Below are 16,445 nucleotides of genomic sequence, written 5' to 3'. Positions count from 1 at the left end.
AAGAAGGTTTAAACCATTCTATTAGTTAGTTAGTCTAACAGGTACACAGCCTGCGTAATATTTATTTATTTATTTACCATCAGATGAGCAGCTGCACCGCCTTTAAGACATTCAGCTTTTATGCTCAACTGATGGAATCATCTACCAACTGTGTTTTTATATATATAAAATACAATAAAGTTTTAGAATTTTGATAATTACATAATAAAAATTAAATATCAAGAAATAAATATATAAATACATAAATAGATACAATAAATAAAAATGAAAAATTTAGAATTAGATAAATGCCTAAATACAATGTTGTTATACAGGGTGTTTCATAAATCATGGGAAAAACTTGGAGGGGTGGTAGAGCGTACTAAAACATGCATTTTTTTATAGGAATGTAGGGTCTAATGTGACGGGTTAAGACACGAGAACCAAAAAACGACACGAGAGGAAAATGTGTTTATGTACAAAATCAATGCAAAGTGCTTCTTTGTAGCAATACAGTATTCACGACCACCAGCAGTAATACATGCTTGGTAACGTCGCAGGAGAGATTGACGAACATTTTGAAAAACGACAGGCATTTCGCGCAATGGAGCAGCCGCAGTGGATCTCGTTCATTTGCCCTTTGGCGGCTGAGGATCGAAACTAGTCCCGTGAAAATTTTTGCAGCTACAATTATTCAAAAAACATCTTCCATTGGTGAATTAGATTTTCTAGAGGCGTTTCATATTCAAGAAATTTTTCTGTTCTAGTTAACGAACCTAATTCCAATCCAACTTTACCTTCAGCTTTTAAGGAAATTATGTTTTAGTTTTATTACTTCATCATTAGATGGGGGCTAGTAGCTTAACTCCTTGACTCCTGTACAGCAATTCTTATCTCATCTTATTTTTTCTTTCATCTTATCTTCTCTTCATCTTATCTTTCTCATCTTATCTTATCTTATCTTTAAGCGCACGCTAATTCAGAACGTAAACTCGTTCTGAATTAGCGTACGCGTTTAAAAAAAGTTTTGAGAACTAAAACCTTTCTAACCTAAGCAAAAACTTCTTGACTTGGTGAACTTTCATAGTGAATACTGTGCACTTCAGTGCTCTTGCGCATAAGACGCTACTTTGTTTGCTGAAGTGTCGCTTAACCTCTGCTAGCTGTTGTCCATGCTTCTAAAAATTTTATCTGTATAAAATAGTGGGTGTATAGCGCATCCACAATGACGATTTGCAAAGAAACAGAATATGGGGCCTAAGAATTAGTTATCAAGGAATGAAATTATGTGTGGAATTTCGGCTACGTCTGTCTTCGAGTGTCATCTTTCTAACTACACAGCAAAGCCTGTCCAGGTTATATCGCAGCGAACCATCACGAATCTATTGTAACTTTCTCCAAGTCATCTTATTACATAAATACACATTGTTGTGAATAGAACTTTTTGTCTCAATATTGTTGTGATGCAAAAAATAAAATATGACACGCCATCAGCAGTCGAATCTAGAAAAGCCTTGCAATTTCTAAAAAATACTTGAACTGAAGAGGGTTGATCAAAAAAGCTATTAGCAGTTTTACGAAATTAATACTTATTGTAAAAATGAGTCTCCATAACTTACTTCGACTGCTGCCTGAAATTAACTGTATGTTTCAATTTCTCTGCGGCGTCTTCTACGTAAAAGCCATATTTTGGAAAACAGTTGTTAACCAATTTTAAAAGATTAACCCCGTTCAATGACTATAATGTACACAGCTTTAAGCAGAAATATCGACTTACTTATCTCTTTCGCAAAGATTGCATTTTCCTCAAATTTAATTCTGTTCATCATTTTCTGAACATATTTCTGTAATGAGCTTTCACAATACTTGGTTTAAAGACAGAATGTTAAAAGCTGTCTTTTGCAGGAAGGGACATTAATGTTGGATGGATTACGAAAATGGATGAGTTACCAAGAGCTTTGATGAGTATTATGTAGGATATTCTGACACTGAAGAATCAGCCTTTTGAAAATTTGAGTTTTTTAAGCAGCTGAATTTTAAACAACGGATTTTCTGTTGATTAGTGTGTATTTGTTTTGGTTTCTGGAAATCTGAACGCAATTTGAAGCTGAGTTTATTAAGCATTGAGTTTACTAAGCGGTAATGTCTATCTTCTTTTCAACTGTAGTTCCCATTTTAGAGACTTCGCCAGAGTAAAAATTCTTTACTAACAAAAAATAATTTATTTGCAAGCAATAAAAATGAATTAAATACTTAATATTACTAGATATTAATAAAAGTCGTGACAGATTTTGAAAAACTTTGCAGGAGATCAAGAAATTCCTTGTAAGTGTGTATTTCAAATGCGTCATTCTTGATACTTCTCGATCACACAAGTTCTACAGTTTCTCAACAGATTTTTAAAAAATAGAATTTCGTTGCCTAATCAGTACACTGTATAAAATACTTAAAAGTTAAATGAAGAAGAACCTCAAATCGAACTCTGTATGTGTGCGTGCATTTATATGATTTACCTTCTTTTGATAACGTTGAATCAGATTTTAATTGCATTCCGCTTTTTGTATATTTTTTTTGTAATTTTTGTATTCCCCATATTTGTTATGCTTCTGACTATTAGTTGATTATTTATATTTTATAAGAAATTTTGGATTTTACTGGTTTGAATTTCATTTCTTTCGGGTCTTTGTGGATTTGGTTCTAAATATCTTTTATAAACTTGGCCAAAATATTATGTATTATTTTTCTTGCCTGAATCATCTTCAGAGCTTTTACTCGCCAGCATTTTTTCCTTTTTCAAGTATATTTTGTCCTATGAGAAACCAATGTTTAAATAGACAGAAATTTTATTTAAATTTACCTATATATCATCATAATGTTTCTATGTCGGTAGGAAATCTACTGCACATTAGATAAAAAAAAAGAAATGTATAATTCTTGGCATTTGCTTATTTACAGTTGGACGAGTCACTCAGGTGCAGCTGATATTTATTCCTGGTATAACATAATGGAGAATAGCATAGGTAAATTGATTTCCCTTAGTGGTTTTATTATATTAATTTCATTAATAAGAAGCGAAATTCTAAGAAATTAATACATTTAATATTAATGGCAGAAGAATAATAGAAATAATTAATTCAAGAAGCAGTTTTCTTTGCCAAAGTTAATGTTACAGGGAGAAAAAAAAAAAAAAAAAAAAAAAAAAAACAGCCGTTATATATTATGTGAAAATTCAGGGACCACATTGAAATTTGTTTTATTATTTAAGATTCTATTAACAATATCTGATAATATTGTTTCTTGAAAATATTATTTTTTTATAAATTTAAGTGACAAGTAATAAAAAATGGAAATAATTCTCATTTTCAATCAGTAATATTATTTACAATATATTTTCTTTAAAATAAATTCATAAATTTATTCTTCTAAATAATTTCATAAGTTTAAATACATTTATTTTAAAAATAAATTTATAAATTTAGATAAATAAATTTATAAATTAATGAATTTATTAAAATAAAGTCATAAATTTATTAAAATAAATTTGTAAATTAAAGAATTTAGTAAAATAAATTCATAAATTTATTTAATGCAATTTTGCTTTCTTTTAAAATATTTGAAGAATATAAGAACTTTTAATTACAAACTGCTTTTAAATTTTTATTTCGTCAGCAATTATCAGCATTAAACTGGTCATAAGCTAGTTTCTCTTAATCAAAAGGGATTGGCGCATCCGATAGCTTTATTTTATGAAAGGTTAAATTACGAGTAATCTCAAGGTTCAAATGGGATTTTATTGAGCATATTAGAGCAATATTTTGCGGATTTGAAGATTTTAATAAAAGACTACCAACCTTGAATTCTGAACATTTTTTGAAAGAACATATGCTTGATTATGCTGCTCAAATTAAACAATGAGAAAAAACTACTTGATAGAATACTGCAGTTAAGAAAGTGAAAATACGTGAGTTATAACGATATTTTGAAATGCATGGCTATTTGGCGATTTTCCCGTATTAGAAGAATTCACAGATACCCCAGATCCCCACTCCTCAAATGATCACTTTTCAGAACGAGAGTATAAATTAATAAGGGATTAGATATCTAGATAATCTTAATTTGGAAGTATATACTCATGCATTAGTTCTAATGATACATATTTAATTTATTAGCTACGGTTAGCTATTCAAATATTTTCAATCAAAGTTCGTTCGTACTTTTGCAATAGCTAAAATAAAGCTTTTAAACTTACTATTAACAAATTAATTTATTGATGCTAAAAAGCAAAATATGAAATTGAAGGTTTCAAAAATTCGATTAGAATTTAATTTAATTTTTGTAATTTATCTTTTCTTTTCTGAAGAAGGTGGAAGATTATGTAGCAAACAATGTGCAGTTCATGTAATTATTAGTAATTGAGTTTTGGATTAAATGTATCATACAAATGAGGGACATTGAAGAAATGATAAAAACAATAATATATTTTCCAACAGTTACGTATACCGAGCTGAATAAGGCCCACCAGGTACTGAACGGTAAAATTGTTGAACACTGGTAGTTTGGTCCAAGGTAGAATAGTTACTAGTTACAAACACTAATGTTCTTATAAAGCCACGGAAGAGGTAATCAAGTCTTGATAATTCTAGGGATAGAGCAGATCAATGCCCCGCATTACTACTTGCGATCTAATGTACTTCTGATGTTATTGAAATGTAACGTTTAATTGGCTGCGGCTGAAATGGCTGTACTCCATCACACTACAGTGAAGGTTTCTTCGATACAGAAATTTAGTTGTCATTCAAAAACTGTGAAGTGTTGTAGCTCCAGATATATTAAGTAATTGCTACTGGCTAGATGAAAAGGCAACAAAGTCTGAAGAAGTGATCCCCTATAATACTGGCCCAAAGATTTACTGGAAAACGGCTGTGGGCAACTTTGTGTTTACTTTACGATTTCATATCAAATGAGGGTTCGCCATCATCCACATGTAGGTATCATGTGAGCTGAAGATTCCTTCCCTTACGAAGCACGACTAATTAATGAAAAACAAGCAATCAGGAAAAAGGCTATCTTTTATCATACTGTTGTAGATGTATTTCGTTTCCCGTAAGAATGCTCTAGATACCGTAGCAGGGAACCCCAACTTCGTGCGCTACAGCTCGTTCGCCTTCTTCAACTTGAAATGTATTGTTCATAACTTAGCACAATCTCTTCGGTGCCCAAAGCTCGTGCTGATCGTTCTCGGTTCAAGTCAGCTCTTTGGAAGAGATTTGTTTGAACTAAATTATGCCTAGCGCCTACTGTTGGGATTATGTTTCATCAGAAAATATTTCTTGTACAATCACTGTGTGGATTATCTATTACACTCCGCAGTATACCAAATGTACGGTAAGCAGTATACTTTATACCAAACGCATTCGCTTTCGTATGATCGTTTATTCTGCTACCTCTACGTCTGTGTGTGAAATGAATTTTCCCTGTGAGAACGCTCGGACTGACGCTGTCTACCCCATTCGGAAAGCATCTCCAAATGTGCATTGCTATATGATTCCAATTCGTCTGGGGACACCCTACTCGGTTTTACAAATTTATAACCTAGGTACTGAGACATTCTACATATAGGTAATTATCAAGCAATTACTACACTGTAGACTGCAGTTTGATGAAACTTTTGAAGCCGGTATTTCGATAAAGCACTGAAACTACTTGCATCAATCAGGATATTATAGTATGGATCAATATGTAAAACTGTATGAAAACACTTTTTCTCATTTAATGGCACGCAACGTTAAAAAGGTTAGCCGAAAAAAGCGACGTAAATTAAGTGTATTTTTCAAATCACTACTGTTTCAGCAACCTTCAGAAATTTCGACTTTTCCAGGGAAAAATGTTTGTTTGACGATTAAAATTTGCATATCAAATAATTTTTCTGGATTAGCTATAGGAATTTTTCAGATAATTCGAGTTTTATAATCAGAACCGGATTACCTTGAAATTCTTCCTGTTACGCAAAACGCCCTCCTGGGTTTACCAAATCAAAATAATCGCAATTTAAACTTCATAATCAAACAACTTGCATGAAACAAAAATACAAAAAATTAAATACATTGTTGTTTAAGTGCACGGATGCATAAAAAATTAACTTAGTACTTTAGTTAACTAAAAATTGTAATAGTCGGTAAATTTTACTTTGAGAAGACAACGGTTGGAAAAAATTTAACATTACTGGCTACCAGTGATAATTTTTAAATAATGAAAATAATACTTTGCCGAAGGCGCATTTTTAGTGGTATATTAATTTTCAGGAATCGTTTTGATAAATGCAAATATTAGTCACTATAATCTATGTATGAACATCGATACTTAAAAATCGTCTCTTAGGTTTAACATATTTTAAAAATATGTTAATGTTGTTTAACAGTTTATTATTTATGAATACATTGTTTGATAATGAATTGAGTTTGCTTTTATATATGTATTTTATGTAATTACAAAAATATTCGTCTAGAAAATGCAGAGATAACTGTTTTCAAGTTGCTTGATCTATTTAGTTACTCATAGATTAGTCACTAAAAACATTGAAATAATTCTAAATTCAATCAACATAATTTTCATTATCTGCGTATACTCTTGATCAACATCATTCTTTTTACAGGTTTTCCCGCAGGAGTTTTCCAGCTTCCCTACTTCGACAAGGATCGACCTTAGTAAGCTCGACATTTGACCAATGAGAACTTAAAATTTAGGTTAAAATAAAACGCCAAATGTTTGTTGGTAATAAAGATGATTTAAATAAAATCCTTTCAATAATGAATTCCATTGATCCTGCTTCTCAGTTCACTTTTGAACTTGAGACATCGCATTTTCTTCCGTTCCTCGACATTTGGTCATACCTAACATATCCAACCTCAGTACTATGTTTACCGTAAACCTTCATCGGTTTACCTTCCACCACACTTCAAATCATGTCATCCGACTGAACAGAAATTAGCTTCATTATATTCCTTTGTTTTCCGTGCACTTCAAGTTTACTCCTCCAAACTGGCTGATCAAGAACTAAATTATTTAAAAGCAGTTCCTATTGACAGCGGCTTTTCGCCCAACGCTATTAACCAAGCAGTTAAAAAATTCTCATCACAACACATCAAAAGGCACAGTCTTGTTTTAGGAGATTAGAAGATTTCTGTTGTCATTTCTTTCCCATCCATTAGCTATAAAATTACACGTATTTTACAGAAATTTAACTTTCGGATCTTTTTTCTCCTATCAGTGAAATTTCTAGTTTCATACTTAAGGACCTCATTTCGGATATGAATTCCCGAAAACAGTTGCATGGACATACATAAGTACGATGTCTGAGAAGGACGTGCTACGATCTGTGGAATAAGGATTACCGTTGAAGTTTTAAGAGCTGAAGCTCTAAAATTTTGTTTAGGCTTCGCAGACAGTAAGGAGAATAATGTATGCCCCATACAGGCAGGTGGGATGTGAATTATCCTGCAAATTACAAATTCAATCCAGAGATTCCCCATTGTCATAATAAGCAGGTCGAGAGTGGATGTTCTGCAATTGAACACCTTCTTAGAGATGATAAAACAATATACAGAACGCGGGAAATATTGTACGCGAGTAAGACAATGCGTGTATTTTGAATTACGATATTGTTGCGTGCGTACGGTCCGATGCACAAGTCCGATGAAAAATGAACAAAAATTTATTATTATCACAACAAAAATGCTTAAATTTTCTCAAATTATCATGCAGTATTACAATATCTCACAGTAGTTATCTTTTAACTACTCAAATATTCAATAGAACGTAATTCAAAACAGCTAAAGAACGCTAATCCGCGAATTCGCTACAATCAACAACAGTAGTTTTCTAAACAACAACAAACTAAGCAACTACTACAAACTGAGATGTTTTCCTCCTTTTATAACATTTTAAAATCACGCGCTAGAATTTTCCAGTACTTTCTCGAAATCAAAAAGAGATATTTATTTATTTAATGCACGCGCTCTTGTATTTTTAATTTTCTGGCTTAGCTTTCTTCTTTTAATATACGTCACGCGCTGCACTGCGCGAGAAATAAAACCAATTAATTTATAATTGAACTGATATTAGCTTTTTAAATACCAAATTCGTAACACTGCCCCCTTCCCAAGGACTGCACGTCCCGGGCAGTACAATCCCTGGACAGGAAGCTAAATTTACAACTGTGGCATAAATGTATTAATAAGCATTACATTACAATAATAAACAACATGAACAATAAATGCAATACATAAAACAAATCAAATGCTATCAAATTCAAATCAAATACTAAATGCAAATCAAATACTAAATACAAATCAAATCAAATACACATTTAAAAACAAAAAAAGGACCATGGTCTGATACTATTTACAATTATTTACATTACGTACTATGGCCATAGTAATAAGCTAACCTGTCGTAAGAGTTCGAAGACTCACGGATCCGAACCACGACGTCATTCGTGTTCAGCACTGTATATGGACCATCCGAAGGTGACTGTAATTTAGGACTCAGTCCTTTTCGTTGAATTGGGTTCCACAACCACACCTTGTCTCCTTTGTTGGATCTCTGTCTAGTAGCTCTTGTGTCGCATCTGGTCTTCATTTTCTCCGTCGCCAAGTTGACTCGCTTTCGTGCAGAACGGTGCATCCCCTCAAACCGGGCCTGGGCATCTTGGATGTGTTCCTCAGGCGATGAAGGCGCATCCGTAGGGCGACTAAACAGGCGGTCACAAGGCAGACGAAGGTCTCGACCGAAGAGCTTCTGGGATGGAGAATAGCTGGTAGTCTTGAGTTTCTTTTCGACCCTGGTATGATTTCGGCAGCTTCCCGAGCTCGATCTTTCGGACAAGGCGTCGACATTTCCAGGCGAGGATCCCTTTTGAGGATGGATAGTCATGCCATCAGATGCTGAAAGCAGCTTATTGTTTTTGAAATCTAAGGAAAAATTGTATTTCCTTAAAAAGTCCAATCCGAGTATGCATGGATCTGTAATATCCGCCACATATCCCGTGTGATGGTAGGCGGCACTTCCAAACGTGATGTTTACGTTTAACCTCCCAGTTATGTCGATCTTGTCACCAGACGCAGTCTGAAGGGTAACACAGGATGGCGTCCAAATAAGTTTATCTTTAAACTGTTCAGCTAAATCTTTCCTAATGATGGTAACATTAGCTCCTGTGTCAATGATCATATTGCAAGGAACCCCATCGATATTCCCATTGATGGACAGTCCGTTATTGTTGCCACTCATTATAGAGATCTTAAGCGCTTTAAAACAGGGTTTTTCATTATCTGGCAACCTCCGTTCCTTGATATGGTCATTAATTTGTTTCCTGCGTCGTTGCTCAGAAATTGTCTCAATTTTCGTACCCTGGGGTGTTCTGCAATTCTTTCGTACGTGGCCTTCAGCTCCACAGTTCCAGCACTTTGGTTTCTTGTCAGTCCTTTTCCTTCCCGTGGCATTTAATTGTCTGTTTAAATCGTATGCCTTATTTTCCGTGCTCTGGGGAGTTCTGCAGTTCCTTCGTAGGTGGCCTTCAACACCGCAATTCCAGCACTTTAGGGTCGGTTTTGTTTTACCACTATTCCGTTCCAGCATTCACTGGTCTTGTCAACTCATCCGTTTTATTATCCGTGCCCTGGGGTGTTCTGCAATGCCGTCGTAGGTGACCTTCAGAACCACATCTCCAACATCTTACAGCCACTTTGTTCTCACTGCTACTCCGTATCAAAGCATCGACTTGTCTGGATAAATCATCTAAACGAGCCATCAATTGGTCCCCTGGGTCGTGGACTCGCACAGCTCTGACTGGGTAGCGATCTCTAAGAGTTGCCTGCTGGGCTGCCTCCAATTTCACGGCGTACAACAGAGCGCTTTTTACATCCTTTACATCTGCCATTCGTAGGGCCTTCTGTATTTCGGGATCCCGGATCCCATCGATGAAATATTGCAGGGACAGGATTTCCCTTGTTTCTGTCGGGCACTCCGAAAAGGCGTGATGTGACAGCCTTTCAACATCCGTGGCGAGCTCCTGAAGTGATTCGGTGGGCTTCTGTTGACGGGATTTTAATTGAAGCCTGCTGTAGTCTTTTAAACATTTCTCGCCAAAGCGCAGCTCCAAGGCGCCGGACAGAGCTTCGAAATCTAACCTTTTGTTTTCGGGAAGCGTCTGCAGGATATCCGCTGCGTCTGCTCTCAGAGAAGCGGCGAGATGACAGGCCTTAGCTTGGGAATCCCATCCATTCGCATCCGCCACGATAGAAAACTGGGTCTTATACACTTGCCAGGATGTCTTCCCATCATATGTGGATAGCTTCAGAGATGGACGAGCAGGCATCGGTAAGAATTTAAATCATCAGTCTTACTCCCAGCCGTCGCTACGAATTTCTTTAAAGTTTCCAGTTCTTTGGCAACCGCAGAAACCCGGTCATCAATTTGTTGTTCGATTTATTTCTGAACGGAACAAACTCTTTCTTCTATTTCTTCTTTAACAGAAGAAACATTTTCCTCAATTTGTCCCACTTTATTCTCAACCACATCTATTCTGCCTTCCATAGCATCGAATTTGGTTTCTATTATGCAGGCAATTTCTCTTTTCATTTCGCATTGACTTTCTTCAATCTTGACTTGAACAGATTTTATTTCTTCTTTAACAGATTCCTTAACAACTTTTATTTCGTCTTTAAAAGTTAATTGACCAGTTTGAATGGCCTTCATTTCTTCCTTAACGGATTCTTGGCCCAATTTCATCTCGCCTTTAATTTCTTCTTTAACGGAGTTGACGGCTCCTTCCATCTTTTCTTGGAAAGCAGCAAATGCAGTCATCATTTGCCTGAATTGTTCTTCCATCGCTCTTGTTATTGGCATTCAAATCCCACTTCTGACACCAAAAATTGTTGCGTGCGTACGGGTTCGTTACGAAATGAATGCACAAGTCCGATGAAAAATGAACAAAAATTTATTATTATCACAACAAAAATGCTTAAATTTTCTCAAATTATCATGCAGTATTACAATATCTCACAGTAGTTATCTTTTAACTACTCAAATATCCAATCGAACGTAATTCAAAACAGCTAAAGAACGCTAATCCGCGAATTCGCTACAATCAACAACAGTAGTTTTCTAAACAACAACAAACTAAGCAACTACTACAAACTGAGATGTTTTCCTCCTTTTATAACATTTTAAAATCACGCGCTAGAATTTTCCAGTACTTTCTCGAAATCAAAAAGAGATATTTATTTATTTAATGCACGCGCTCTTGTATTTTTAATTTTCTGGCTTAGCTTTCTTCTTTTAATATACGTCACGCGCTGCACTGCGCGAGAAATAAAACCAATTAATTTATAATTGAACTAATATTAGCTTTTTAAATACCAAATTCGTAACAATATGTTTGCAAATATTTGATTATTTCTTCTCTTGAACCATTTCACTCTTCCGGATCATATTTGAATATCTTGGTATATGTTTTATAATTTAGTGTTCGTTTAACTAAATTACGCTTATCTAAACTGACATGATTTCATATGAAAAATTCATGAAATTTCATAAATCCATGAATAAAGTCAGAAAAAGATATATTTTTATTTCAGCTACCTGAATTTTGGAGGAATCGGTTCCAAGATTGGGCGAGAAATTACTCATGGATTCGATAATGTTGGTAAGTTATTATTTACGTTACTCTGAAAAGTAAAAGACAGCAATTAAAATTCCATTGTCTCAAATTTTTAAAAATATGTTATTATACATTTTATAACAATCCTAATTAAATAGTGTGCATTCTGGTTTGCTGTCAAATAGTGTTTATATAACCATAAAAGGAGATAAATGCGTTCTTTCGTAAGAAGCTCTTTGAATTTGTCTACTTCAAAATTAATTTTCTTCAGATTTTGTGCATGCTTTTGTATCAGACAACAACAATCAGCTCACAGGCAATGTTAGTGGCATTAATATTTGTCGCAGATAGATTGAAATAAGAAAATGGATTGGAAGAATATTTCCGACGACATAGTAAATGTTTGAATGTTGAAAGAACTTGCTGACTGGCATTAGACGTTTTCAGCAAAATAAAGCGTTTAAGAAAAAACATAGTTATGTCAGGTCTGCCTTTCTTTACTCTTAAATCGGATAAATTAAGAAAGTTAGTATATTAAACTCTGTCGAAATAGTAAATATATTACTAAAATTTCATTCAATCTCTGAACAATTAAAAACTTCAAAAAGTAATTTTTAAATATAGCTTCATTCTAAAAATTAAAGGCATTTGATGAAAAATAATGGGTAAATTACATTGAATTAATTTAAGGTTTTTTAAGAGCACAGAGGAATATAAAATGTTTATATTTCAGTTCCAGAAGCTCAAAAATAATATAAAAAACAGTTTACTTTTTCATTATGTAGAAGAGGTTTGCTTTTTCATTATGTATGCTTTCATTATGTCAAGCTTTTTATACCTACCGCCCATTTTGTAGGTAGCAAAATTTGCTTATCGCCCACGGATTTCGCAGTAACTTAATTTAGCTTCAATGCAAAGTAATTTTTTGAGTGGAGGCTTAGTAAAAGTATTCATAGTCAAATTTATCCATTTATTTACATTTTGCTTATATTTGTGAGAGGGAGAAAATTTATGACCCGAGTTAGGTAGCGAGGACATCTGTTCAAACGAAACTCTTTCTTCTGTCAAACGAAACTGTCTCGGAATCATTTAATGGAAGGAAAAGGTGAGATTTTATTCTCGAGAAAATTTCTCCTAGCCGCGAATTTTGTTAAGATATGATAATCCCATTATGCACGCTATAGTCGCAGAATAACACCTAAAAGAATTGGCAAAGCCTTATAAAGATATGGAAACAGAAGAGAAAGAGAGAGAGAGCTGCACGCGGGAGAACGTACTTTCATCATCGGATGGACAAAAGCATGTGCCACCCACCATTAAATCTTAAATCACCCACTAGTAGGCGGTAAGGACAAAGTTGACTATTTCTGGTTGCTATGTATGAGATGTTAGCTGCCTTGAAAGATAACAGAATTTAAAAAGAAAGAGGAATGAGAGTTCTTGTTTTATATCGATGAAGGAAGTTTTCTAAATTAGTTAAGAAATGACTTAGTATTGGATAAAAACACATCAAAAGAGAAAAGCATATTTTACCGTTTACTAAACTCAGCGGCGCAACAGCCCTAGTGGGCCAAGACCTGCAGTGCCCGAAATCTGCTTTCTTGACAGTGGGCCCCGGAGTGCGTAAGCATATGCCCTGAAGAAGTGGTCAGCTTGTCGCAGAATCCCCAGTGTTTAGTCCCCAAACGAACTTGGTACTCATTTTATCGACCAAAGAGGTGGAAATCAAGGGATGAAAGGCTAAGTCTAGTTTGCCCAGCCCGGGGATCGAACCCCGGACCTGTGGTGCTGTTGTGCGATGCACTAGCCACTGCGCCACCGGGCCTATTTTACCGTTTAGCGACAGTAAAAATATGTCGACGTTGAAAGTTTCTTACTTTATAGCCAACAGGGTATCCTTAAAACATTCGCCAACATTACAAAATTATAAAAAGGTAAGTGAACCTGTTTAAATGAAGATCATTTGATATCATTATCATTTGATACACAAGAAGGTAAGTTCAAAATGAAGCCGATCAAAATCTCAAAGACATGAACAAAGATTATTTCCTTAGATGAGGAAACGTTCAACCTAGTCGGCTTAGTACAGCAGATACTTTTCTCATGATTTGCGTCAAAACTCTAAGAAAGTTTTCAAGAAAAAATGTGGATAAACTTAATTATTGATTTTTGGTGAAAATGATAACATTTTGAGTATTAACTTTAAAATCTTCATTTTTTCCGCATACCTTTCAACACTATAAAGTGTGAGAGTTCCTTTTGTAAAGACATTAATGGTGTAATGGCAGAAAAAGATTTCGGATTTTGACTAATTTCATGGGGGATAAAGAAAACTTCTCCCACTTTCTTTGAATAGACAATAACTGTTGGACATTCTATGTCAAACTTCTACAGCGGCCTAAATGCAATCATTCGCTACAAATTATTTAATGCAGGTGGGATCTATTATATTATCTACACAGACACACTTGCTTATCAGCATTTGATTGATTTGAAAAAGTGTTAAAAATTGTTAAAAATGAGACGAACTTATTTAAAAGTCCATTTCTAAAAGCTAGATATTTTAGTACTGATGAAGATGCATAATGTGAATATATGGCTCTTATATTCTGCAGCATGCAATAACTTATAAAGTATTTTCTCTCTCCTTTCTGCATGCCTTCGTGGTGTAACGGTAGCACATTCGGCGCCTATTCGAGAGGTCCAGAATCAAGTCCCAATGAGGGTATTGCTCATTTTTCACACATCCGTTTTAAGAAAACCTAATGACTCTACGGTGGTGCCAGAACTAAAAGGCGGTGGATGATCATTCTTCACCACTAGGATGTGCCGATTGGGTCCTCTAATGCCCCGTCGCCCTTTAAAAGGAGTATTCCCTCCGTTCTCCAACGGTAGCACACTCGGCGCGTATTCGAGAGGTCCAGGTTCGAGTCCCGGCGAAAGCATTGCTCATTTTTCACATCTTCTGCTTTAAAAAATCCTAATGACTCTACAAATTTTCGCAAAGAAATATATTAGCGTCCGTTTAAAAGTCTACTATTAACTAAACATTTTCCGTTTAAAGGTCTACTATTAACTAAACATTTTCCGTTTAAAAGTCTACTATTACTAAAGTAAACTACATTTTAGATGCGATTTTTCATGAAAATATTTATACGTCGCTGTGATATTTTGAAACTTTGTAGTAGCTGAATAAATCTTTATACCAAAATGAAATAAATGTTTTTTAAAATCGTTGATAAAACTTTTCATTTAGAGAGAAAAAAAAAAAACCTTCCTTGAAAGGGATAAAACAATGAAGGAAAAGATAAAGGCAATGAAACAGCTTTTATTGTTTATAGTGCTTATTACTGCTAAGGATATTTAGTTAGATGTGTAACTGTTAAGATTTCTAGGGCCAGATGTTACTGTTCTGAAAGGTGCTTAAAACTAGTTCAAAGGCATTTAAAATTTCCAGATGGTTATAATTAAAAAATATATTATCTGAAAAGTATAAAAATAATTTTTTAGAAAATACATCGAGGTTTCTGAACAATGTATATATGTTCCAAATATTCTATTTGACCATTTCTTCACTTCACTTTCACTTCTATTATTTTCTTTTTGAATTACACAAAACATGTTACGTGTTCCTGGATATTTAAAGTATAACTGCATTTATTTTGTAAATATTATTAAGGTGAAGAATTTAAAGGGCACTCTTTCAGACTGTTACCGAATATAGTAGTATAAAACATGTTCATTTCTGTATCATTTTTAATAATGCTGATGATAAAATTACAGGTTGGAAGTATGATAAGAACGGTAATAATGTGGACTGGTGGGAACCAGCATCAAATCAGATTTTCGAACAGAAAGCCCAGTGTTTTATTGAACAGTACTGTAACTACACTGTTGAGAACTGTGATCTGGTAAGATATGGTTAATCTTTCATTCTCTAAATGTAATAGATATGGATAGGGAGGTCGAAGATATTCCACAAAGACTATTATTGTTATAAAAGTGCTAAGCGCAGATATGAAGCTATTCACTCAAATGCAGTTTGGGCCCAAAGATTGCAACTGCAAGGGGAAAAATGAAGTAGTATAAAACTATTTTACTGGAGATACACTGGCCAATAAAAATCCCCTCCCCGAGGATGGTTATAAGCGAAAAGATTACAGAGAATACAATGCAAAGCTAAAGTAGTTGTACAGAATATCGTGGGAGAAGAAAACGTAAGGAGAAAGCATCGCAGTTAAGAAACATTATGGTGTAAAACATCTTCGTCAAAAACAAAGAGGCCAAAAATGTCACAGTTTTAAACATCGTCATAGAAAATATCGTGGCAAAAATATAAAGCACAAAGCACCTACATATCATCCCATGACTATAACATCGCAGACGTGTGTTTTTCAGGCTTTAAAAAACTGTAAATGAATATTCGCATAAAGATTTGTGAACGCATGAAGGAATGAGCTATATTTTCGGAATCGTGGTCTGTTCTGTAGAGACTTGCAAATTTACATGATATTTTATGGATAATTATAATTTTATAATGGAAGCTGACAAAACGTTTCAGCTTTTAAAAATAAAAGAAATGTTCTGAGATGTGTAAAATCGTATATACATATATGAACCTACATATCTGATAACAACCCCCCCCCCCCCCAAAAAAAAGCATTCATCTACAAAATTATGCTCAAAACGCTTGCTGCTTACACAAGGAATCTACAATGACTATTTATATAAATATATATTTATAGAATTAGAAATATATTTACGGAGATTGTCCTAATACATATAAAATAAAAACTTATATATTATTTTT

General features: G+C 34.3%; 1 protein-coding gene across 2 annotated transcripts in view; it reads left to right on the top strand.

Moving 5' to 3' along the window:
* Nucleotides 1-16,445, top strand: part of LOC118198713 (neprilysin-2-like) — a 74,875-nt gene that overhangs the window by 48,186 nt on the left and 10,244 nt on the right. For both annotated transcript variants that reach the window (XM_035370463.2, XM_085814086.1), the window contains exons 13-16: nucleotides 2,935-2,999; nucleotides 6,632-6,683; nucleotides 11,613-11,680; nucleotides 15,419-15,546. In XM_035370463.2, the coding sequence (XP_035226354.1) occupies nucleotides 2,935-2,999; nucleotides 6,632-6,683; nucleotides 11,613-11,680; nucleotides 15,419-15,546 (313 nt within the window). The remainder of the gene's footprint in view (nucleotides 1-2,934; nucleotides 3,000-6,631; nucleotides 6,684-11,612; nucleotides 11,681-15,418; nucleotides 15,547-16,445) is intronic.

The sequence above is a fragment of the Stegodyphus dumicola genome, chromosome 3 (assembly GCF_044657685.1).
Source record: "Stegodyphus dumicola isolate Sdum_Otavi_A_Nest chromosome 3, ASM4465768v1".
NCBI classification, from domain to species: Eukaryota; Metazoa; Arthropoda; class Arachnida; order Araneae; family Eresidae; genus Stegodyphus; species Stegodyphus dumicola.
Note: the sequence above shows the minus strand (reverse complement) of the source record. Positions and strands in the feature narration are given on the sequence as shown.